This window comes from Phyllopteryx taeniolatus, chromosome 1, assembly GCF_024500385.1.
Source record: "Phyllopteryx taeniolatus isolate TA_2022b chromosome 1, UOR_Ptae_1.2, whole genome shotgun sequence".
Classification (NCBI taxonomy): Eukaryota; Metazoa; Chordata; class Actinopteri; order Syngnathiformes; family Syngnathidae; genus Phyllopteryx; species Phyllopteryx taeniolatus.
In genome coordinates, this window is record NC_084502.1 from 839,988 (window position 1) to 865,734 (window position 25,747).

Sequence of the window (25,747 nt, forward strand, 5' to 3'; positions counted from 1 at the left end):
CCAGGGAAAAAAAAAAAAAAAAACCTCAACTCGTAATTGGCAAACAAAGAAATAATCTGGTTAGACCCACATCTGTCTCTGTTGTTACCAAACGATGCTTTTAAGAAATGTTTGGTTAAAATGGGTTAAAAAATTTTTTTAATTCTAAATAATTGTAACGGTTATTATTTTCATGATTGTTATTTTTATCGTCATTATCAGGAGTTGTTTTTGTCCATCCATTGACTGTATCGCTTGCCACCGTCATCTCATCAAACCTGACGCCTGTGTGACGTCAGCGCTTCATCCGCCGCCAGTGACGTCACCCGCCGGGATCAGCGAAGATGGCGACGACCGGGACGCTTCCCCTGCGGCGCATCATCGTCTTCGCGGGCCTCGTCGTCCTCCTGCTCGGCCAGCCGGGCGGCTGCGGCGAGCAGGTGCCGCTGGTCTTGTGGACGCACCGATGGTGAGCCGCACTTTGCTCGTTTTTTGTCCCGTTTGTTTGATTTTTGATTTTGTTCGACGAGGCTCAACGGCCGTGCGTGGAAGCCACCTGACCCCCAGCCAGCATCATCCTTATCTTCTGGGGGGAAACAAACAGCCCAATATCCTCCTGAAGCCACATCAGGAGAAGGAAGGTCGTGTTAATTGCTCTTTTGAAAATGGATGAATTGCGTGCAATTGTCGGTGAATTATTCGCACCTTCAAGTCGTGTTTGTAATACACTGCGACACACTGCTGCGACCGATAGAGGCGCTATCGAGTCCACCCAAGCAGTGGTCCTAGACAATTTCAAAATTAGGTACACTCACACTCTGAACTTAAGTAGAGATACAAATACTTTCGTAAAAAAAAAAAGACTACTCAAAGTAGAAGCACTGATTGACTGAACTCATTTACCTAAGTCAAGCATAGGCTGGAATGTACTTAAATACAAAAGTGAAGAGAAGACAAAAAAAAAAGGATTTGTACTGTCAAATATGGACAGTACCCTTGTTGATAACCTGGCACAATGAAAGAAAACATGCTGCACAAAAATTAGTTACCATTTTTTATTAACTTGCTCATACTGAGAAAAAAAATCTAATTATTGGCCGATTCTCAACCAGTGGGTCGGGACCCAAAAGTGGGTCGCCAGTAGAAAATGACATGTACTCTTATTTAGATTCACGAGATATACCAAGCTCCCACATGGAACAATTTAGGAAAGCGACAGGAAATGTAGCTGCCTCTCACTTTAGCTAACAGTTTTCTCCATAAACAAATAACCAACCGATGTCGTGGCCAGCAATATGCTTTTGGTAAAACATCAAAGCAAAACCTGTTCTTATTGTTTTAAACGTCTCTAGAAGTGGGTAGCGACTTTGTAACAAAAGGAAAATGCAGCTCCCACGATGACGGCAGTTGAGTACCACCGTGTTCCAGATATTACACACTCATTCTGTTACATTTACATTTCTGTGCCGCACGCACACACACACACACAAATAATTTTTTTTTTTTTTTTTTTTACCTCAAATGAATAGACAATTATTTATTTGTTTTCATTTTCCATACCGCTTATCCTCGTTCGGGTTGTTGGAGTCCATGCCAGCTGATGTTCATTTATTTATTACAGTGGAGCCCCGCCTACAGACATCGGCAGATTGATTTATTCACAGATTTTCTTTCAATTTTTGTTTGTTTCTCCCCCACCTATTTTTAAAATGTTTATTATTTTTTTTTTTTATTGGGGTGAACCTACTTGAAGATGCTTATTGATGGTTTATCCCTGCTTATTCAGTAATTCTTTGGGTTAAAAAAACCAAAAGAATAAAAAAAAAAATAATCTTTTTTTTTCAATGCAATTATAGTGGGGCGTCAATTATCCGCAAATTTTCTCTATTCGCCGTCCGGCCCAGCCCCTATGGGTCCACTGTATTATTATTTTGGATGATTTAACTTGCGGGCGGCACGGTGGACGACTGCTTAGCACATCCGCCTCACGGTTCTGAGGACCTGGGTTCAATTCCAGGCCCCGCCAGTGTGGAGTTTGCATGTTCTCCCCGTGCTTGCGTGGCTTTTCTCCGGGCACTCCCGTTTCCTCCCACATCCCAAAAACATGCATGCTAGGTTAACTGAAGACTCTAAATTGCTGTTGGTTGTTTGTTTCTATGTGCCCTGCGATTGGCTGGCGATCGGTTCAGGGTGTACCCTGCCTCCCGGCCCTACATAGCTGGGATAGGCTCCAGCTAGCCCGCGACCTGCGTGAGGATAAATGGCATGGAAAATGGATGGAAGGATTTAACTCTCAGCGGATCACATTGAACCGTGAACATTTTTGGTGTAACAAAGAAACAAACATGACAGGAGAGTTAATGTGACAATTTTTTATTTTTTATTTTTTTGCTCCTCTTGTTGTGGTGGTGGATCTGGTCCAGGACCCCCGAAGCAAAGCAGCCCGCCCTTGCAGCGGGTCACATTGTCGAGCAGCAGCAACTGGCCGCTTGCCTGGACAAAACTCTCAACTCTGGGCCCAGAAATGTGCTGCTGTTTCTCCAGGACAAAGTACATGCACGGACATTCTAAAGGGAATGTATGCTCTTTGGTGAACATGTTCACATAACAGCCCTTGTTGTTCCTCCAGATGAGCGTGGAGGATTTCACGCTGTATGGAGGAGCTTTCGGAAATAAGCAGGACAGCGTTTTCCCCAACCTGGAGGTTCGTTCAGGTGTTTATTTCTCGGGTGTTTCATTACCTATTCCTCAGTCCTGTTGGCTTTCAGACACTAGGGGGAGCCAGTGCAACAACACGGATGCTAACAAACAGAAGCTAGTTTACAAAAGCAGAGTCAATGTGGCCAGCTTAGCATTATATTTAACGAACTTTTAAAACAAAGCGTCACTTATGAGTAATGGCACTGTCATTTTATTTTTTTTGGATAAACAACGGGGGAATTTTTTTTATAAAAACTGAGTTTTTGTTTGAAAAAAAAAATCAGCTTTTTTATTTTTGGCGATGATGATGTGTAGTATTTCTCCTTCCTGAGCCCATGCAGGTTTTTGAGTGGCAGATGCTAACGCAAGCTGCTGTGTGTCTCAGAGCGCTCTGAGGTCGTCGTCATCCTCCCTGGAGCTTCCGGCCGTGTCCTGGCCGGCCTCCAACGCGGTGATTGGCCACCTGCGGGAGCGGCTGGAAACCTCCCCTCTATACATGGACCCCGACACGCTGAGTCAGCTCACGCTCAACGCCTCCTCGCCCGCCCTGCTCGTTTTCCGACTGCCCTACTACATCGGGTGCGTACACCGGCGAATGCGCAATACCGACCGTGGTTGCTCAAATAGTGCTTGTTCCTCTAGAAAGTTTGTCATACTTTGTTGAGCCAAGGCACTTATTTTACATTTGAAAACTGTCACGGCACACCACCAAAGATGTCACAAGAAGAATATACAGTGGACCCCCACTACTGGCGGGGGATGGGGACCACATCGGGCCGCTAATAGTGAAAATGTGCAGATAATTGATGCCCATTATCATTGCATTATTTTATTTTTTTACCCAAAAATTCTTGAATAAGCAGGCATTATCTCTCCACAAAGCCTTTTCAGGTTTGGTGCCCCCCCCCCCCCCAAAAAAAAGTAGAACTAAAACGGAGAAATATATTGTAAACATTGAAAAAAGAAAAATTACGTGGATTGCAGGGGTCCACTGCATACTGAAATAATGATGATCTGGTCCAATTTCTACTTGCAAATGTACTTAATGTGAAATGTGGGCCTTTTTAGTTGAACATTACACCTGCAATATGGAATTATTATTTTATTATTATTTTTGAAAAAAGTCATTTTCAGCCAAGCCACTAGTAGAGGAGATGATACAAATCAGATTAAGCCCATCAGCCCCTCCAAAATCTTGCTGTATTTTTCAATATTTTATTTTTTTATAATCTGTGAATGCCCAATTCATTTCTTCGTGACGTAGCCGAAATGACGCATTTTACCGCGCAATGGGCGGAGCGCGGCTCCTTGCCTTTTATCAAAAGCTCACTAAACATGTTTTTATTTTCTGTAGCAAAAATTCTTAAAATTAATCATACAATAATTACTGTGTAAATGAAAACAACAAAAACCAACAAAACGTCTTAGCTGCCCAACAAGGTGCCTGACATAAAAGAAAAAAAGTTCAGCAACATCTGAGCACTGCATACACAAAATGCAGCAGTAATAGTGAAGGTACAATAATTGCCTCTTCCAAATAATCCATCTTTTTTCAAAAAATGTTCTACCTAGAGGCCTGAAATCAGGTCATTCGAATTTCTTGAACTTATCGACGGCACTAGCGAAAAGCTCCGCCTACCTCCCTGCTCCCGAGCCAGCGCTGTCAACACAACAAACACGTGTGCTCTGACAAGTGGGTCTTCTACCCGTAGGCAACCAATCAGAGGAAAGGGGGCGGTCTTAGAATTTGTACAAATATGGACAAAGCGGATACAAAACTGCGTCAAATAGAAGTAGCTGTCAATGGCCTTTTCTTGACACCCATATGACAAAACCAAAGTGTTGTTTGAAATTAAATTCACACTTTTATACCGAGTCCATGTTAGTCACACTGTGGAGGTCTAAATAGCCAAAATACGGGACCTATAAATTCACGTTAATTGTACTTTCGGATCGCCGGTGGAAGAGTACTTCACTATTCTTCCTGTCACTATATGTTGATGAACAAATATATATTATTTATAATAAATAAATAGTAATTGACCAATTAAGTGAAATTGGGTAATTTGTCGCGGCACCCTTGATGTTCTCTCACAGCACACGTGTGGCGGCGCAGTGGTTGGGAATCACTGCTCAAATAGACTTTGAGAGTTACTTGACTGGTAAATGTGAAACTATGTATTTGTTGTTTTTTTTTTTAGGTCTGATCTAATGTCCGCCAAAGAAGTTCTAAGTGGCAACGGTGAGTCACTCGAGACCCTGCCGTGTTTTGGTTGATTTAAAAATGGCCAACCTGGAGCAACTTTGTTCATGTGGCGTCCTTTAGATGAGGTGGTGGGCCAGGTTGTGAGTGTCATGAAGAGCCAGTCTGTTCCGTACACGGCCATCTACACCGCCCTGCGACCTTCCAGGGTGAGTCTGCTCACAGTAGTGAGAACACACGTGGCTTCCTGTCACCACCTTTTCAACTCATTCATTGCTGTGGACATTTAGATTGCTAACTGGATGCCAATTGTTTACTGCCAGCGACGAATATACAGTGCCGTGAAAAACTATTGGCCCCCTTCTCAAATTCTTAGATTTTTGCATAGTTTCCCAACTTTAATGCTTAAGATCATCAAAGAAATGGAAATATCAGACGTATATAACCCAAGTGAACTGAAAATGCTGTTTTAAAATGTTGATTTCATTTATTAAGAAACAAAAACTATTCAAAGTTACCTGGCCCTGTGTGGAAAAAGTAATTATCGCGCCTGTTAAATCATGAATTAATTGTGCAACAAAATGACACGATCCAAACAAATTCAAGAACAGTCAAAAAATAAAGTACCGGTAATTGACATTTATCAGTCTGGAAAGGGTTACAAAAGCCATTTCTAAAGCTTTAGGATTCTAGCAAACCATTGGGAGAGCCATTATCCTCACAAGGAGAAACATGGAAAAGTGCTGGACTTTCCCAGGAGTGGCCTGCCTACAAAGATTACCCCAAGAGAACAGCACTGACTCATCTAGGAGGCCACAAAGGAACTCAGGACAACTTGGAAAGAACTGCAGGCCTCCCTTGCCTCTGTTAAGGTCAGAGTTCATGACACAACAAAAAGCAAGAGACTGGGCAAAAATGCTATCCATGGCAGAGTTCCAAGGCGAAAACCACTGCTGACCAAAAAGAACATAAAGGCTCGTTTTACTTTTGCAAAAAAACATCTGAATGAGTCCCAAGACTTTTGGGAGAATATTATATGGGCTGACGAGATGAAAGTTGAGTTTTTTGGAAGGTGTGGGTCTCGTTACATCTGGTGTAAATTTAGCACAGCATTTCAGAAAAAGAACATCACACCAACAGTCAAACATGGTGGTGGTAGTGCGATGGTCTTGGGCTGCTTTGGTCTTTCAGGACCTGGACAACCTGCTGTGATTGATGGAACCATGAATTCTGTTCTTGAACAGAAAATCCTGAAGGAGAATGTTCAGGCATCAGTTTGTTATCTCAAGCTGAAGCGAACTTGGGTTCTGCAGCAGGATCACGATCCAAAACACACCAAGTCAAGTCAACTGCTAAATGGCTTAAAATAACAAAATGAAGGTTTTTGAGTGGCCTTGTCAATGTCCAGACTTGAATCCGATTTAAATGCAGTGGCATGACCTCACAAAGGCTGTTCATGCTCGAAAACCCTCCATTTTTGCTGAAATCAAACAATTCTGCAAGGAAGAGTGGGCCAAAATATCTCCACAGAGATGTGAAAGACTCATTGCCAGTTCTAGAAAACACTTGATTTCAGTTGTTCCTGCTGCGAATGGCCAACCCGTTCTTAGGTTCAGGGGGGGATTACTTTTTCACAAAGGGCCAGGTAACTCTGAGTAGTTCTTTTTCCCCTTAATAAATCACCATTTAAAAACAGCATTTTAAGTTCACTTGGGTTATATTTGTCTGATACTTACATTTGTTTGATGATATTAAACAAAGTGGGGAAAGGATGCAAAAATCTAAGAATTTGAGAAGGGGGCCAACACTTTTTCACGGCACTGTATTCATCGAGTATGTTTTTCGAAAGGTAGGCGTGGAAGAGGTAGCCTGCTCGTCCGTGAAATTCAAGCTCAGACATAACTGTAAAGATGAACATCGATAGATAGCGTCTTTTCACATCAAGACAGCTTTTGTGTTTCACAGGCCACGTTGTACAACCCCAATTCCAATGAAGTTGTGACGTTGTGTTTAAGATAAATAAAAACAGAATACAATGATCGGCGGTGGGGGACTGACAACACGTCGGAGACAGGCAACACGTAATGGCCGGATCAAATTTGCTCTTTCACAATTGCAGACTGTCAGACTACTGCAATAAAATCTTGTATTCCGCATCCCGTTTTTTAAGGCTGGTTTAAGGCTCGCTTGAGGTATGTTCACGTACTTTGAATACGATACGGCTCGCAAGCAGGCAACAAAACGTCATGTAGCCTGAAGCTAGCGGTAGCACGAACGGTTGGACGTAAACATGCCACCGTTCTGTCGAATCATGCTCTAAAGTTTCAGTGTGGGTGAAGTCATTTCATTAAGTATAAAGTAAATTAATTACAGTAAGTTGGCAGCCATTATTTGTCATGTTGTAATGTTGGAACAAAGATTCATTATTTATTATAAATATAATGTTTTGAGCAATTAAGTACACAAGTATATACAGTAAATGAACAGGTCATTTAAATAGACACATTCCTCCAGCTTGCGATCGGATCAGTGGTCGGTTATCGATCGGTGATCGGCCCCAAAAATCCTGATCGTGTGAAGCCCACCTGATTCTCAAACAGTTTGTATAAGTTTGCTATAAAAAGAAGTCAAGGATGAAAGTATGTGTCGCCATGGAACATTAATCTCATCTTTCTAGTGTATTCAATTGAATATAGGTTGAAAAGGATATGCAAGTCGTATTCTCTTTTCATTGACAATTTCGCAACTTCATTGGAATTGGGGTTTGTACTAGGCTGGTTCTTGGTTTAGAAGAGGACAGACAGAAACGAGAGACAACGCAAAGCAAGAGCAAAAAAACAGCAGCAGCGGTAACAATACTTGCTTGTATGTAGTTTGTGTGAGGGGAGAGACAACAAAAGCAGTCACCCCACTCGCACGTGCGTGCGTGACTTGTTTGCAGGGGGCGCCGTCGCTCTCCACGGAGGCCGCCCTGGCTGGCGGGCGCTCGCTGCTGCAGGCCCGAGGCGGCTACAGAGATCGTGAGCGAGAGCGCGACAGGCAGCGCAAAATGAAGGAGAAGGCTGGCGTCTACTCACCAGTGGAGTTCAAGGTCTTTGAATCGCATTGTTGTTGTTTTTTTTTGGTGTGTGTACAAAACTGCTTCTTCTTATCTTTGTCGTTTCCACACAACATTTTTACATTTGGGTCGAACCCGCCTTTTCCAATCAAGGTTTGGGCTGTGTCAAGAGGGTTTTTTTGCTCTCCTCCGTGCGCTCTGAAAATCTGTTGCGTCCGTCAGTGGTCAGTGTTAAGCATGTCGAATATTCCCCATCCCAAATCCGAGCCGTGCGGTGTCGACACGGAGGACGGCCGAGCCGCAGACCGCGATTGTGACGGGAAACGAAACAATAGCCGCCCAACAAGTGACCACAAGCTCACTCTAGTATTAGACACTACTACTCTTATTACTACTTGGACTACTCCTATTTTTTCCCACCTCCTCCTACTCCTCCTCACGCAATTCTACGACCTCCTCCTGTTACAGTACCACTACTACTATTACAATGAAACCCTGCCTTGCCAGTGATTGACGCCTTATTAGGAATCCCACTCATGTTCTAGGCTAGACACGGCCCGTGACCATTGCAAATACGTGTCAAATTTGTACAAAATTAAAACAGATGTTTGGTAGCGTTAGGCTTAGGACTAGGGTTAGGGTTAGGGGGGTTTAGGATTGGTTAGGGCTAGGATAGGTTAGGACTGTTTAGGATGGGTTAAGGTTAGTTTTCGGATGGGTTAGGATTAGGATGGGTTAGGGTTAGTGGGATTCATATTAGCGCCACCACACTTAAGTCACATACTTCTTTACCCGTCTGGAAGCAGGAGGGCACGTTTTTCCTGGTAGACCGCAGCCACTGATATTGCAATGGCGCGTGTCCTGCAGCCAGTAAAACTGGAGCGGGGTGTCCTGCCGAGAGTGGCTTTCCTAATAACATGTAATTGACGCCCCCCCCGCTCCACCCCCACCCCAAAAAAAAAAGGTCTTTAATTGCCTTTCAATGCCAGATGATGGCAGCAAAGGACTCTTTCTTGCCGAATGAAGGTGTGCATGTTTCTTCCCACTTCCTCAATACCAAGATGCCACTAGATGGCGCCAAAGCCATCCGTCCATCCATTTTCTAAGCCGCTTAGCCTCACACAGGTTGCGGGCGTGCTGGAGCCTATCCCAGCTATCTTCGGGCGAGAGGCGGGGTACACCCTGAACCGGTCGCCAGCCAATCGCAGGGCACATAGAAACAAACAACCATTGGCACTCACATTCAAACCTACGGGCAATTTAGAGTCTTCAATCAACCTATCACGCATGTTTTTGGGATGTGGGAGGAAACCGGAGTGCCCGGAGAAAACCCACGGAGGCACGGGGATTGAACCCCGGTCCTCAGAACCGTGAGGCAGACGTTCTAACCAGTCGCCCACCGTGCCGCTTGGCGCCAAAGCCATTGAGATTATTGCACTAGTTCGACTTCTACTCAGTAATAATAATGCCATACTTCTGGAACACACAAAAAGAATGGCCCTAAGTAACACTGAGTATTTCCAAATCTGTGCGTGCAGGAAGGTGAGAGCAGCTGCATCCTCCTGTGGGCCAAAGGCCTGTCAGTCAGCATCCTGCGCAGCGGCCGCTGGGAGTCACATGACCTCACCCCGTCCACCTTCGGCGAAGGCGTCAGTCCAAAGCTGCACGGTTCCAACTGTGGCAAATCCAAAGCAAGGTAGCACCAAGATATAGCCACATCTGGACATTATTTGAAAAGGCTTATTTGCCCTTCGTCATTCATGAATTCACCTATTGAATATATTAAATATAAAAAAAATATTACACTGCCCTTATTTCTTCAGTTTCTTGTTTATTTTTAATGTCTGGTACAACTAAAGGTACATTTGTTGTTGCTACATAATTAGAGGTTAATTTAAAATCGGATATCTCAGCATTTTCCATATATATATTTTTTATATTAACCAAAATCACTGAACATACAATTAAGCTCAAGCATGTCAAATAGGACAAATAGTGTTACGGAATCCGCTGCATTTATGTCCTGTCCGCTGTATTCTTCAGGTAATATACCTTTAGTGGCACCAGGCATTAAAATGAAACAGAAGGGGAAGAAACAAAGTGGTCTCGTCATTTTTGTCCGTGACCTTTCCTGCTTTTTTGTATGTAAACTTAATAAAGTTTGTGTGCCAATAATTGTGCCCCTTGCTGGTTTAGACAAGGAGTGAAATCCACTTATCGTGATTGTAAACATTTCCTTTCTTTGGGATTCTTTGCAGACTGGCGCTTAATTATGAGAACATTCTTGGACACCGCGACTTCAAACTGATGTGAGTCTGCTTGGCGCGCACACACACACACACACACACACACACATCTCTTTGAACCATAGTCTTTTTTTTTTTTGAGGGGGGGGAACCAACTCCCGTTTTTTGTGGAATACTTTTATTGGTGGTATATCCACACTTATTCAAGATTTTTTTTTTTTCAGTTAAAAGAAAACAAACTAAATGTGTGTTTTCTGTTGCCCCCCCCCCCCCCAAAAAAAAGATAAAAACAAATTTAAAAAGGGAAGAAAAATTGGGAGGTGAACAGGTGAATCCGCGGATGCTGAACCGCCCGCGTATGCGGGAGTCGACTGTATGCTATATTACTCTATACTGCAGCGCACCAAACTATACTACACCATGCTATAATACACTGAATAAAATCGTAAAAGCTTTAATAGCTGTACCAGCCGGCAAACTAATATTCATACAAAAGCAAAAAGCCTGCATTTGTCCGCACAGCTTTGCGCTGAGCCAGCGCCACTACACGGTGTCGGCCCGTCGCTGGTTTACGCTGGACGCCGTAGAGTTGGAGTACGACGGCACCAAGGCCACGTTTAACGGAAGCAGGAACATTTACGCCCCCGCCGAGTACTCGTACCGCTGCGAGTCCGTCAGCAGCTTCCGGTGGCCGCAGCTCGTCCCGCGCTCGACCAAAGATCCGGCCAATCAGTGGAGGGTCACCTTTGAAGACTTCCAAGTAAGACCATCTTATGTCTGTATACGTCTAATGTAGCATCTTGACGACACATCCGATGTTGTGTACACTGCTGGTTAAACATGTTTCCGCTGTTGAAAACATGAAAACCGTTGATATATATATTGATATAAGTCAACATTTCAAGTCTCAAGAATCAAAAATAAAATAAAACAGACAAAGAACAGACTGAAATAAAAAGGCAAAATTTACTTGAATTACAGGTTGGCTCCGCATGTTTTAAACAAGCTAAACTGGTGACAATGGTGAAGTTTCAGAAATCCAACTATGAATTGTAAAGGTTACACTTGTGCTGCGCATTTCATTAACAGCACTTTTGTGATGCCCTCAATTCCTGAAGTTTTCTTTGGAAGCACTCCACTAGTTTGTCCGAAAAGTGTTTTCAGCTAGCCTGTTGTGCAGTACATTATGCATGAAATAAGATGCAGCATAGACGAGGAAAAAATGCAACAGCAACACTTTTGACACTGTAGCGGTGTCGGTTTTAAAACTTTTCAACCAACATATCAGTACGCCAACAGTTTCGAGACATAAGGGCAAAATGTGAAGGATAACCCCCGAGCCTCCTTCACGTTCCATTTCATTGAAGCCAGCAGAGCATGAAACAGCGAGCTGGCCGATTGTCTGCTTGTTTCATTCCTCTAAAATCATTGGCGAAACACGTCAATTGAAGCAGCAACCTGAATTAAATGTACACGTTCATGTGGAGTGGCTGTTGGAATCCAACAAATGGGTTTCAAGTCCAACATTCGTATGAGACGATCTTTAGTAAATTCATAACAGTAGGTGGAGTACCGATATGGATTCCCAGGTACCGGGAACTGGCAAAAGGTTCCCATCCCTCATTCTACATATCGGTTCCTTCCAAACATTCGTCCGTAAGCGGTGTGATCGTGTCGTGACAGATTCAAGGCTTCAACGTGAGCGGCAGCAAGTTCTCGTACGCCTCGGACTGCGCTGGGTTCTTCTCGCCGGGGATCTGGATGGGCCTGATGACCAGTGCCCTCATGGTCCTGGTGCTCACCTACGGCCTGCACATGATCACGCAGCTCCGCACCATGGACCGCTTCGACGACCCCAAAGGCCCGGCCATCTCTGTGCCGCAGACGGAGTGAAGTCTTGCCATCTTTTCCTCCTCCTGTCTTTCCGTGCACCCCCCACCCTGTGCCCCTGCTCCTGTCCTCCCACTCACTCTGCCCGCATCCGTGTTTGGCTTGTGGTATAGAATAAGTGCTGGTGTTATCCCTGTATCCTAAAACTTCTTTTTGTGTTCAACTAAGTTGTTATTGAGTGGCTCAAACTGAAGCTTGTTGTTGGAATAATTTAGTCCCACGTGGAAAAATAGGAAATCTAATATGAAATGTTATTTATTGGTGAAGGTGTTTGTGTTTGTTGCTGTTGTGGTTTTTTTTTTTTTTGTTTTTTTGTTCAGAGAAGGGAATATTGTCTGAAGAAGGGAAGAATGTTTCCGATTTCACTTGGTTTGATTTTGCTGGACAAGTGAAGTGAAGTGAAGGTGCTGTAATGTCATTAAAAACATCTGTATGGAAAACATTTCGACGGATTTCTTTCACCTGTACTTTCTATTGCCCAAAATTTGACATCATTTCGAAGGGCAACTCGCGCCTGCTCCCAAGTGGCGAGCATCTGACAATTCCTGGCCGAGAAAAAGATCACCGTTCTGGAGCAAACTTCCTACGCGTTACTTTTTTTCCTTTTCCCAAGGTCAATGAGGTCATCAACTTGTTTTGCAGACGTGGACAACGTAAAGATGGCGGAGATGCTGGAAAGTGCCTTACAGTCCAGTGGGGAAAATTGTAGTCTATATTTTAGATTTGAAATCTATCTTTTGTTAGAATAGTCCTGGAACTTTTCTGATGTGCGCCACGCCCTTGTGCATCCACAGGGTGGATGGAGGTGATGACTCAATGAGGTTAGGTGCTTTAATTGCTACATTTTTTTAAAACAATTATGCTCCAATAATAGTGTTCACTGCTATGCACTAACGAACAGGGGACGCAGCAGTTCCAGGTTAAATTAAGAGGGAACCTAGTACTCATTGAAAGTTCCGCAGCAACAGTTTTTCCCTGGATGAAATCATGGAATTACTGTAGTGCACTGCACTGTACTTCAATTCACCACAATGTACTGGACTACATTATACTGCGCTTCACAACACTACAATAGGCAAAACTATGCAGTTGTACTTCCATTTTTTATTTATCGTTAATGGCGACACATGCAAATGGGGGAGATAAAAAGCTCTCAAAACTTTGTTTGCATTCCGTCCATCCTGTTTGTGTAGTGGGATTTTCAACAAGCGGTGACAGCGACCAAAACAAAATCAGAGCAGCTATTTTGAAAACAAATACAAGAGCGGGGCTCCCACTTATTACAACAACTACATTCAGCATCTTGGTGACTTTTAGTTTTTGTTTCTATGACAGTCTATCAAAATATTGCTTCCCATGCAAGCGTGGGGCCAAAACAGACAGAACCTGCCCGGCTGGCAGTATGTTCCCCCAATCCCCGTGCAACCACTTTGGCTCCTCTCCCAGCTGCAGATTTGTGTTCAAACCTCTCTTTACGACCCGGTAATCCGACCACACCTCGGCTCCGCCGTACATCGCCGACCTCGTCGGACCTGGGCTCGTCTGACGCCGGCCTGCTCTCCATCCCAAACAGTTGGATGCGAGGGCTTTCAATCCAGTCACCTGTGGAATCGTCTCCCCACTAAAATCTGGCATGATGCGTCACTGGACTTTTTCAAACAGGTCCCTTGTAAGGTGCTATGTGAATCTAAGCTATTATTATTGTTATGACTGTATTCCCTGTGTTTGGCTGACGATAAATAGTGGGTGAACCCCCCCACCCGCTCAAAGTCATTTGACTCCAGCTCACCTGCGACCCTGGTGAGGTTAAGCGCTATAGAAATTGGATGGATGAATTATTAGTAGTAGTGGGAATTGTTCTGGCAGGTCGCGGACGGAATTTAGAAAATAGGAAAAACGAGATGAATCTGCACTTCAAACCCACTGAAAGAGATGTGGATGTTTGAAATTGATAAATAGTTAGCAGAAATGTAAATTGTGGAGCCCAATTAGGCCCTTAATTAGCAGCTGTCACGGTACAGGTAAGACGACACCTCAACAGGTCGAAGCCATGGGAGTGTCATCAAGCAAGTCATTATCATAGTCGTTTGTTACATTTCATGCTTTGGGTGGGCCAATTACACTGGACGAGTGGCATTCCAAGCAACCCACCGGCATTGATGTCACTGGAGATGGAGTCATGTTGGGTGTGTTGTGAATGATGACTGAAACAAAAGTCATTACAGTTTCAAGGTGTGATGATGAGGTTTTCAGTCACATCCAACCGCGGTCGCCTCCCCCTCTTTATTGTGGTTCTAGGCTGATTACCGCAGACGTCACACCATCCATCCATCCATTTTCTAACGCTTATCCGAGGTCGGGTCACGGGGGCAGCAGTCTCAGCAGGGACGCCCAGACTTCCCTCTCCCCAGCCACTTCATCCAGCTCTTCCAGGGATATCCCGAGGCGTTCCCAGGCCAGCGGAAAGACGTAGTCTCTCCAGCGCTTCTTGGGTCGTCCCCGGGGTCTCCTCCCGGTGGGACGTGCCCAGAACACCTCACCGGGGAGGCGTCTGGGAGGCATCCGAATCAGATTCCCCACCCACCTCATCTGACTCCTCTCGATGTGCAGGAGCAGCGGCTCTACTCTGAGATCCTCCCGGATGACCAAGCTGCTCATCCTATCTCTAAGGGAGAGCCCGGACACCCTGCGGAGGAAACTCATTTCGGCCGCTTGTATCCAGGATCTTGTTCTTTGGTAATGACCCACAGCTCGTGACCATAGGTGAGGGTAGGAACGTAGATCGACCGGTAAATAGAGAGCTTCGCCTTTCGGCTCTGCTCCTTCTTTACTACAACGGATCGATACAAAGTCCGCATCACTGCAGACGCTGCACCGAGCCCCCTGTCGATCTCCCGTTTCATTCTTCCCTCACTCGTGAACAAGTCCCCAAGATACTTGAACTCCTCCACTTGGGGCAGGATGTCATCCCCGACCCGGAGAGGGCACTCCACCCTTCTCCGACTGAGGACCATGGTCTCAGATTTGGAGGTGCCGATTCTCATGCCAGCCGCTTCACACTCAGCAGCGAACTGCTCCAGTGAGAGTTGGAGATCACGGCTTGATGAAGCCAACAGAACCACATCATCTGCAAAAAGCAGAGATGCAATACTGAGGCCACCAAACCGGGCCCCCTCTACGCCTCGGCTGCGCTTTGATATTCTGTCCATAAAAGTTATGAACATAATCGGTGACAAAGGGCAGCCTTGGCTGAGTCCAACCCTCACCGGAAATGAGTCCAATTTACTGCCAGCAATGTGGACCAAACTCTGACGCCGATCATACAGGGACCGAACAGCCCATATCAGGGGGTTCGGTACCCAATACTCCCAAAGCACCCCGAAGCACCCCCCCCCCCCCCCCCCCACAGAACTCCACGAGGAATACGGTCAAACGCCTTCTCCAAGTCCACAAAACACATGTAGACTGGTTGGGCGAACTCCCGTGCTCCCTCGAGGACCCTGCCGAGGGCGTAGAGCTGGTCCACTGTTCCACGGCCAGGACGAAAACTACACTGCTCCTCCTGAATCTGAGATTCAACTTCCCGACGGACCCTCCTCTCCAGCACCCCTGAATAGACCTTCCCAGGGAGGCTGAGGAGTGTGATCCCCTTGTAGTTGGAACACAGCCTCCGGTCCCCAAGTCCGGTGACACGACCACTAAGTCAATCATCGAACTGCGACCGAGGGTGTCCTGGTGCCAAGTGCATGTGTGGACACCCTTATGCTTGAACATGGTGTCCGTTATGGACAATCCGTGATGAGCACAGAAGTCCAATAACAGAACACCGCTCAGGTTCTGATCAGGGGGGGCGTTCCTCCCAATCACGCCCTTCCAGTTCTCACTGTCATTGCCCACGTGAGCATTGAAGTCCCCCAGCAGAACGATGGAGTCCCCAGCGGGAGCGCTCTCCAGCACGCCCTCCAAGTACTCCAGAAAGGGTGGGTACTCTGAACTGCTGTTTGGTGCGTCGGCACAAATAACAGTCAGGACCCATCCTCCCCACCCAAAGGCGGAGGGAGGCTACCCTCTCGTCCACCGGGTTGAACCCCAACGTACAGGCGCCGAGCCAGAGGGCAATAAGTATACCCACACCTGTTCGGCGCCTCTCACCGTGGGCAACTCCACAGTGGAAGAGAGTCCAACCCCTCTCGAGAGGACTGATACCAGAGCCCAAGCCGTGTGTGGAGGCGAGCCCGACTATATCTAGTCTGAACTTCTCAACCTCACACACCAGCTCGGGCTCCTTCCCTGCCAGAGAGGTGACATTCCACGTCCCTAGAGCCAGCTTCTGTAGCCGGGGATCGGATCGCCAAGGTCCCTGCCACCGCCCAGCTCACACTGCACCCGACCGCTATGGCCCCTCTCACAGGTGGTGAGCTCATGGGAAGGGGGACCCACATTACACTTTCGGGCTGTGCCCGGCCAGGCCTCGTGGGTGCAGGCCCAGCCACCAGGCGCTCGCCTTCGAGCCCCACCTCCAGGCTTGGCTCCAGTGGGGGGCCCCGGTGACCCGCGTCTGGGCAAGAGAAAATGTCTTCCTGAATTGTTTGTCATCATAGGGGTTTTTGGAGCTGTGCTTTGTCTGGTCCCTCATCTAGGACCTGTTTGTCATGGGTGACCCTACCAGGGGCGTGAAGCCCCAGACAACTTAGCTCCTAGGATCATTGGGACACACAAACTCCTCCACCACGATAAGGTGATGGCTCAAGGAGGCGCAGATGTCACACGTTTGGACAAATTCAAAGAATTCTGGTGAAGAAGCAGAGGTTTGCAATAAGATGATGTGATGGCAACCTACAGGTGCCAGCAAAATCTCTTCAATGTTTGAAGTCTTGTGGGCATTGCAAACTGCTCTGGGTCCTGACTGACTATGTGCACTGCAGAGCTGCAGCCTCTTTTCCAAAACGTTCTTCAGCCAAGCTGGTCAGAGTCTATCCACCAAACGTTGCAAGTGGCACAGCAACCGGAAACACTTTGCTGACTCATTATCTGCTTCGTAGTGCACAAAATCACAGCGCCTGACTTTGAGATCAGGGTGTGACATGGGAGTGGCGCAGTCAAACTCAACTAATTAAGCACTAACCAGAAGAACATTTCCTTGTGCGCAGGAGCACCCGCCCTGCTTCTCCAACGCCTCATGTTGCATTCCGGTTCCAGAGCCACTCTTCCTCTCTTGCACTTTTTATGGAGCAACAAACAAAGGAGAACTCCAAATGTTGTCATTTACACTTGGTCGGAGATGTTTGTTAAAAGCCGCATTAGATGTAGTAAGATGATGTTGCACGTGTTCTACAGGAGAGTTGTGCATCAACGAGCATGTCACGTGTCGAATACACTTTGTTCTCGCACAGCTACATGAAGGAACCAATGAACAAAAACAAGTCGAGGCTAAATTAGTCGCATTGACTCTTTTCTTTTGAGCGCCATTGTTTCCTCAGGGCGGACGAGAACTCGTCTGATGCGTCACGTGACACGAGTGACATGTTCAACATTCCACGAGTCGACTCATAAAAGGGCCGCTCGTCGTCGTCCTCCACACATCCTCATCATCGAGCGGCACCACTGCAAAGGTAACACGACACAGCTTTACAGCCAACCTCTTCGCTCTCGCTTTCATGCCAGGAAAGACGAAGCCTGCGACTTTAGTTTTCAACAAACCAATCAATTGCTTGACATGAATTTTTTATTTTTCCATCATTGCGCAGATGGCATTTGCTCTTCGCTCCTTGCTTCTCTTCTGTGGGATCAGTGCACTCTTGACTGGAGTCGTAAGTGAAATTTATCAAATTGAAATTCACAGTGTTTGAAAGATTGGCTTCGTTAAATGGTAGCAACTCTGTCACTTCCCGACTAGCTAAATGCCTTTTTCCTCGTTTGATGTCGATGCTTTGCAGTTTATGAACGATGTGCTCTTTCTTTACAGTGGTCGGTTGCCAACGTGTCAAGTTAGTAACTGACTCTATCACAGATATAATTTATTATCCACTTCAGAAGCATTTAAAAGCTGATTTTGTGGACGTTTTTGTTCTTGTCGCTAAAATAACATCTGTGTTGCAGTTCCTGGCTGTCCGACTGGTTGGGATCGGTTGAACGACCGCTGCTTCATCTACCGAACCACCTCACTTTCCTTTGCAGCTGCAGAGGTATGCAAGACTTTCACACAGTAGTTGTGATGTCGTTCCTAACAAGTTCACTGCTTTTACAATCCGTGATCCATCAAAAGTCCAAACATCATTGTTGGATCTGGATGAAGTTTGCACATTCGTACTCTGCGAGTTCCAGTGTTTGCTTGTGCACACATAAAGAGTACATGAAATGACATTTGGAACTTTTTCGAAACATAAGCCTTTAATGCTTTGCCAATGAGTTTTTTTCTTCATCTCGCCCAATAGGAAGCCTGCAACAATGCTGGTGGGAATCTGGCCACCATCCGAAATGCAGTGGAAGATGCACTAGCTTTCCAACTGATTAGGAATGCTAATAGTGGTTTGATTGTCGACAGCTGGATTGGACATCATGATGGAATTGAGGTGAAACATTGACTAGTTACACAATCTTCTCAATTGTTTACAACTGAAGTATTTTTGCCACATAGTTAAAGAATCTTGTCGCTGACTTCATTGAGGAACTTCATCATCGGAGTGTTAGGACTTGATGGGAGGATGTTATAACGGGAGAAAACTGTTGTTGTCTTTGGGCGTGACTCGTTACAATGATACGTTTTCTTGCAGGAGGGTGACTTCATTTTGGTGGATGGCGTAGATTCCAAGTTCGAAAACTTCAGAGAACCCAACCAGCCAGATAACTTTTTAAACGAAGACTGTGTCGAGATTGATGATGAAGGTATGAATAATGTTTGTTCACCTTTAAGTCTTTGAACAAATGATTGATGTCAAATGTATATTCATGCTTTTGAAATGTTTCATGATGCAAGTCTGAAGTTTGTCAAATGACATTTGATTATTTTTTGGTACTTAACCATTTTTCTGTTTTTTGTTTTTTTTTGCAGGTGACTGGAATGATGACAGCTGCACAGATACACAGCCTTTCCTTTGCGCCATCAACCTTTGGTAAAGAATCAGCATGACAACTGTTACATCTGGAACTCCCTGGAATATCTTTTCCTCCATCTTTTGATGCATTCTGTTAGTCAAGATCAATTTTAAGTGGTGTCTTTAACTGGATCTACTACGAAGTATTTTCTTCTTTTTCTCCCCAAAATTTGGTATCTCTACAATAAATGAAGGAATCTGTCTGTGCATCAAATGTGTTTGTGTGTGTGTGTGTGTTGCTAATAAATCACAGAAAATCCAGAGACTACAAAACAGTCAGATATCACAAAGAAATGATAAAACAAAACAGACTAAGAAGTTCCTTCTAAATGAATAGTACATTTAATCTCCGCCCATTTCATTATATGGACTTGAGACTGCTGATTACAAATGACAATGATCTCACAAATTCTAAACATAAGTAGCATTTACAGGAAGTAGCGCAGCAGGGTTTTTAGTCGGATTGACACATTTATGAGCCAACCACAGTGGTGTGGCAGCCTGAAAAGGTCAGAAAAAAAAAACTCCTTTCAGAAGTTGTACTTACCGATTCCTTTCAATGACGATATTGGTTCATCGACCCGACCCCAGATAAGCGGAAGAGGAAGGATGAATGGAAGGAAGGAAAGAAAGAAAGAAACTTTTTTGCATGTCCTTCATGTTTTCTCCTCGATTCCTGGGTGATAAAAAACAGGCTGGACCATGAAGAGCGAAAATCTGCAGATAATTGATGACTATTATAATTGCATTGAACATATATTTATATGTATCATATATATTTTTTTTACCCCAAAAACTCTTGAATAACCACTAGTATCTTGTGGGTTGGTCCCCCCCCCCCCCAAAAAAAGGAAAAAAAGTGAAAAAAATCTAAAAACGAAATGCAAGAAAATTGGAAAAATAACAAAAACACGACGAGGTGGATCCGCAGGTGCCGAACTGCATGTTTGCAGAGGTCCACTGTACTGCAAAGCCAAACTGCGTTCTTACTTCCCTTCGTTTCAACTTCACAGGTAGTTGAGGTTTTGCACTCTGGTCCTCATCTTTCGTGCAATGCGCGTGCGTATTTCCCATGATCCCCTGCCCATCATGGCAGATGCGGAAAAAACCCACACTGATATTCCCATCATCCCTTGCGACGTCACAGACAGAAAAACGTCATCGAGTAACGCTTCATAAAATCTGCCGTGCTTAAATCCAATGCCTTATTGCCTAGTGTTGATACAATCTTATTGATTACCTTCAAACGATTTTAAAACGATTTACGGGAAAACAGGTTGAAACGGTGAAACGTTTGAAGTATCCGGGAGCACAGATGGACACCCAAATATCTTCTCAGGAAGCTAAGAATTTTTATGTCAGGAAAAACAGATTTGCTTTCTGATCTAGCAGTCACTCATGAATCATTCCCACCATCATTCCTTCACCCTCCTCCAATAATCGTCATTCCAACTGCAATCACAACACTCAACAGTCGAGGAATTTCAAATCCACTACCCTGATAAAGATGTGCCTTTGTTCCTTTTCTTTTAAGCATCAATGTGTGTGCTTTATTTTGTACTGTATGTATTCTTATTATGTATTTTTGATTGCATCCTTTTTAATGTATGAGCTCTGTCACAGACAAATTTCCCTTCAGTCTTAAAGGTCCCGTATTTTCAACCACCAGAAACTGACTCAAACATGGACTTAGTATAAAAGCGTGAATTTCCTTTTTCCTTTTTTTTTGTTCAATCGGTATACTGGAATCATAATCATCTCGCTGGCTCGGGAGCGGAAAGGTAAGCGGAGATCTTCGCTAGTGACGTCGATAAGCTCGAGAAATTCCAACGAGCTGATTTTGTTCCTCTTGGCAGAAAAACGTCTGGAATGCGTGGACCATTTGAATTCATATTTCACATTTGCTGAGGCACCATAGAGACAATATTACATCCCAAATACTAGAAAAAGTTGGTTTGGCAAAATACAGTATTTCCCTTTTAAGACTTCACTGAAATCTTTCAATTATCCGTCGGTGTGAATGCGGCTGTGAATAGTTGCTAGTCTATATGGATGTGCCATGGGATTGGCTGGCAACGAGTCCAAGATGGACCCCGCTCTCCCCCAAAGTCAGCTGGGATCGGCCGCAGCTCACGAGCGACTCTCAGGAGGATAAGTGCTACAGAAAATGGATGGATGGATTGAACAACAAACCCAGAAGAAATGAGTCTGCAGGGTAGTCTGAGCTTCATCAAGCCACAAACAAATTGGGATAAAGATGCACATGTATAAAGGTTTGGATGAAGATTTGGGACAACAAAAACAAAGTTTTTCTTTCAACTGAGTTCATTGAAGAAAACTGCTGAAAATGAGGCTGCGGACGTGATTCGATTCATCTTCATTAATTGTAAAGCTTGAGGTACAGTGTACAGTTGTGCTAAAAAATATTGGCACCCTTGTATTGTCTATTATATCTTCTTTTCCTTTCGGCTTGTCCCGTTAGGGGTCGCCACAGCGCGTCATCCTTTTCCATGAGAGCCTATCTCCTGCATCCTCCTCTCGAACACCAACTGCCATCATGTCTTCCCTCACGACATCCATCAACCTTCTCTTTGGTCTTCCTCTAGCTCTCTTGCCTGGCAGCGCCATCCTCATCATCCTTCTACCAATATACTCACTCTCTCTCCTCTGGACGTGTCCAAACCATTGAAGTCTGCTCTCTCTAACTTTGTCTCCAAAACATCGAACCTTGGCTGTCCCTCTGATGAGCTCATTTCTAATTTTATCCAACCTGGTCACTCCGAGAGCGAACCTCAACATCTTCATTTCCGCCACCTCCAGCTCTGCTTCCTGTTTTCTCTTCAGTGCCACTGTCTCTAATCCATACATCATGGCTGGCCTCACCACTGTTTTATAAACTTTGCCCTTCATCCTAGCAGAGACTCTTCTGTCACATAACACACCTGACACCTTCCTCCACCCGTTCCAACCTGCTTGGACCCGTTTCTTCACTTCCTGACCACACTCACCATTGCTCTGGACGGTTGACCCCAAGTATTTAAAGTCCTCTACCCTTGCCATCTCTTCTCCCTGTAGCCTCATTTTTCCCCCACCACCCCTCTCATTCATGCACATATATTCTGTTTTACTTCGGCTAATCTTCATTCCTCTTCTTTCCAGTGCATGCCTCCATCTTTCTAACTGTTCCTCCAGCTGCTCCCTGCTTTCACTGCAGTTCACAATGTCATCTGCAAACATCATGGTCCACGGGGATTCCAGTCTAACCTCATCTGTCAGCCTATCCATCACCACTGCAAAAAGGAAGGGGCTCAGGGCTGATCCCTGATGCAGTCCCACGTCCACCTTAAATTCTTCTGTCACACCGACAGCACACCTCACCGCTGTTCTGCTGCCCTCGTACATGTCCTGTATTATTCTAACATACTTCTCTGCCACTCCAGACTTCCGCATGCAGTACCACAGTTCCTCTCTGGGTACTCTGTCATAGGCTTTCTCTAGATCTACAAAGACACAATGTAGCTCCTTCTGACCTTCTCTGTACTTTTCCATCAACATCCTCAAGGCAAATAATGCATCTGTGGTACTCTTTCTAGGCATGAAACCATACTGTTGCTCGCAAATACTCACTTCTGTCCTGAGTCTAGCCTCCACTACTCTTTCCCATAACTTCATTGTGTGGCTCATCAACTTTATTCCTCTATAGTTGCCACAGCTCTGCACATCACCTTTGTTCTTAAAAATGGGCACCAGTACACTTTTCCTCCATTCCTCAGGCATCTTCTCACGCACTAGAATTCTATTGAACAAGCTGGTCAAAAACTCCACAGCCACCTCTCCTAGATGCTTCCATACCTCCACAGGAATGTCATCAGGACCAACTGCCTTTCCATTTTTCATTCTCTTTAATGCCTTTCTAACTTCCCCCTTACTAATCATTGCCACTTCCTGGTCCACCACACTTGCCTCTTCTACTCTCCCTTCTCTATCATTTTCCTCATTCATCAACTCCTCGAAGTATTCTTTCCATCTACCTAGCACACTGCTGGCACCAGTCAACATATTTCCATCTCTATCCTTAATCACCCTAACCTGCTGCACATCCTTCCCATCTCTATCCCTCTGTCTGGCCAGCCTGTATAGATCCTTTCCTCCTTCTTTAGTGTCCAACCTGCCATACATGTCATCATATGCCTCTTGTTTTGCCTTTGCCACCTCTACCTTTGCCCTGTGTCGCATCTCAATGTATTCCTTTCGCCTCTCCTCGGTCCTCTCAGTGTCCCACTTCTTCTTAGCTAACTGTTTTCCTTGTATGATTTCCTGTACTGTGAGGTTCCACCACCAAGTCTCCTTCTCTCCTTTCCTGCCAGAAGATACACCAAGTACTCTCCTGCCTGCTTCTCTGATCACCTTGGCTGCAGTGGTCCAGTCTTCTGGAAGCTCTTCCCGTCCACCGAGAGCCTGTATCACCTCTTCCCGAAAAGCTGCACAACACTCGTCCTGTCTCAGCTTCCACCACATGGTTCTCTTCTCTGCCTTTGTCTTCCTAATTTTCCTCCCCACCACCAGAGTCATCTTACACACCACCATCCTATGCTGTCTAGCCACACTCTCCCCTACCACTACCTTACAGTTGGTAACCTCCTTCAGATTACATCGTCTGCACAAGATGTAATCCACCTGTGTGCTTCTACCTCCGCTCTTGTAGGTCACCCTATGTTCGTGCCTCTTCTGGAAAAAAGTGTTCACTACAGCCATTTGGATCCTTGTTGCAAAGTCTACCACCATCTGTCCCTCCAAGTTCCTTTCCTGGATACCGTACTTACCCATCACTTCTTCATCACCCTTATTACCTTCACCAACATGTCCATTACAATCTGCACCAATTACGACTCTCTCTCTGTCTGGGATGCTCAGAACTACATCATCTAGCTCCTTCCAGAATTTCTCTTTCACCTCTAGGTCACATCCTACCTGTGGGGCATAGCCACTAATCACATTACACATAACACCCTCAATTTCAAATTTCAGCCTCATCACTCGATCTGATACTCTTTTCACCTCCAAGACATTCTTAGCCAACTCTTCTTTTAAAATAACCCCGACTCCATTTCTCTTCCCATCTGCACCATGGTAAAATAATTTAAACCCTGCCCCTAAACTTCTAGCCTTACTGCCTTTCCACCTGGTCTCCTGGACACACAATATATCAACCTTTCTCCTAATCATCATGTCAACCAACTCCCGGGATTTTCCTGTCATAGTCCCAACATTCAAAGTCCCCACATTCAGTTCTAGGCTCTGTGTTTTCCTCTTCTCTTTCTGCCGAAGAACCCGCTTTCCACCTCTTCTTCTTCTTCTTCTTCGACTTCGACCCACAGTAGCTGAATTTCCAACAGCGCCCTGCAGGTTGACGGCGCCGGTGGCGGACGTTGTTAACCCGGGCCACGACCGATCCGGTATGGAATTCTTTGGATGAACGCTCATATTTGTTTGGCAAGGTTTTAAGCCGGATGCCCTTCCTGACGCAACCCTCTGCATTTATCCGGGCTTGGGACCGGCCTACAGTTTGCACTGAATTGTGCCCCCCATAGGGCTGCATTCGTATTGTCTATTATATATATTTTCTAAAAAAAAAAAAAAAAAAATTCATTTTCTTACTATTCTGGCATTTAGCAAATAAATAGAAATTATTTTGGTGATCCTAATTGACCGAACACAGGAAAAGTTGAAGCAAAGCAAATGTATTTATATTACACAAGGTAACGCAATGTGCTTTACATGATTAAAAGCATTTAAAAACAAAGAGAGAAAATAAAAGTACAACCCAATTCCAATGAAGTTGGGATGTTGTGTTAAAGATATATAAAAACAGAATACAATGATTTGCAAATCATGTTCAACCTATATTTAATTGAGTACACTACAAAGACAATATATTCAATGTTCAAACTGATCAACTTGATTGTTTTTGTCAACTAATCATTAACTTCGATCTCTCAGGCGGCGCTGCATCAAAAACCGACATCGATGTGTAAAGGATATCACCACATGGGCTCAGGACCACTTCAGAAAACCAATGTCAGTAAATACAGTTCGGTGCTACATCCGTAGGTCCAACTTGAAACTCTACTATGCAACGCAAAAGCCATTTATCAACAACACCCAGAAACGCCGCCGGCTTCTCTGGGCCCGAACTCATCTAAGATGGACCGATGGAAAGTGGAAAAGTGTTCTGTGCTCCGACGAGTCCACATTTCAAATTGTTTGTGGAAATTGTGGACATCTTGTCCTCCGGGTCAAAGAGGAAAAGAACCATCCGGATTGTTATGGACGCAAAGTTCAAAAGCCAGCATCTGTGATGGTATGGGGCTGTGTCAGTGCCAATGGTATGGGTAACTTACACATCTGTGAAGGCACCATTAATGCTCAAAGGTACATACAGGTTTTGGAGAAACATATGCTGCCAGCCAAGCAACATATTTTTCATGGACGCCCCTGCTTATTTCAGCAAGACAATGCCAAACCACATTCTGCACGTGTTACAAAAGCGTGGCTTTGTAGTAAAAGAGTGCGGGTA

The 25,747-nt window shown here is 45.0% G+C and overlaps 2 protein-coding genes across 3 annotated transcripts; both read left to right on the top strand.

Moving 5' to 3' along the window:
* The first annotated feature begins 243 nt into the window (after positions 1 to 243).
* atp6ap1a (ATPase H+ transporting accessory protein 1a) lies at positions 244 to 12,518 on the top strand. Of its 2 annotated transcripts, XM_061779013.1 has the most exons (12): positions 244 to 448; positions 510 to 620; positions 2,403 to 2,529; positions 2,609 to 2,683; positions 3,065 to 3,258; positions 4,881 to 4,921; positions 5,006 to 5,091; positions 7,824 to 7,973; positions 9,479 to 9,636; positions 10,199 to 10,249; positions 10,709 to 10,946; positions 11,870 to 12,518. In XM_061779013.1, exons 1-12 carry the CDS (start codon positions 324 to 326, stop codon positions 12,077 to 12,079), a joined length of 1,566 nt encoding a protein of 521 aa, XP_061634997.1. In that variant the 5' UTR covers positions 244 to 323; the 3' UTR covers positions 12,080 to 12,518. The 2 variants fall into 2 exon arrangements, with proteins under 2 accessions (XP_061634997.1, XP_061635094.1); XM_061779110.1 differs by lacking the exon at positions 510 to 620 and having other exon boundaries at positions 254 to 448.
* Positions 12,519 to 17,613: 5,095 nt separating this feature from the next.
* On the top strand, positions 17,614 to 19,384 carry LOC133481088 (galactose-specific lectin nattectin-like). The gene is made up of 7 exons (XM_061780049.1): positions 17,614 to 17,688; positions 17,824 to 17,886; positions 18,042 to 18,063; positions 18,176 to 18,261; positions 18,511 to 18,648; positions 18,850 to 18,961; positions 19,128 to 19,384. The coding sequence occupies exons 2-7, from the start codon at positions 17,824 to 17,826 to the stop codon at positions 19,190 to 19,192; spliced, it is 486 nt and encodes a 161-aa protein (XP_061636033.1). The 5' UTR covers positions 17,614 to 17,688; the 3' UTR covers positions 19,193 to 19,384.
* Positions 19,385 to 25,747: the final 6,363 nt, after the last annotated feature.

What these genes read in the sequence shown, in the direction of transcription:
- LOC133481088 (XM_061780049.1), top strand. Translation starts at nt 17,824, where the DNA reads ATGGCATTTGCTCTTCGCTCCTTGCTTCTCTTCTGTGGGATCAGTGCA. An exon ending in GTCGGTTGCCAACGTGTCAA is followed by an intron (nt 18,064 to 18,175) that starts GTTAGTAACTGA and finishes TCTGTGTTGCAG; the next exon opens with TTCCTGGCTGTCCGACTGGT. An exon ending in TGTCGAGATTGATGATGAAG is followed by an intron (nt 18,962 to 19,127) that starts GTATGAATAATG and finishes TTTTTTTTGCAG; the next exon opens with GTGACTGGAATGATGACAGC.
- atp6ap1a (XM_061779013.1), top strand. Translation starts at nt 324, where the DNA reads ATGGCGACGACCGGGACGCTTCCCCTGCGGCGCATCATCGTCTTCGCG. An exon ending in AGAAGTTCTAAGTGGCAACG is followed by an intron (nt 4,922 to 5,005) that starts GTGAGTCACTCG and finishes GGCGTCCTTTAG; the next exon opens with ATGAGGTGGTGGGCCAGGTT. An exon ending in CCGCCCTGCGACCTTCCAGG is followed by an intron (nt 5,092 to 7,823) that starts GTGAGTCTGCTC and finishes ACTTGTTTGCAG; the next exon opens with GGGGCGCCGTCGCTCTCCAC.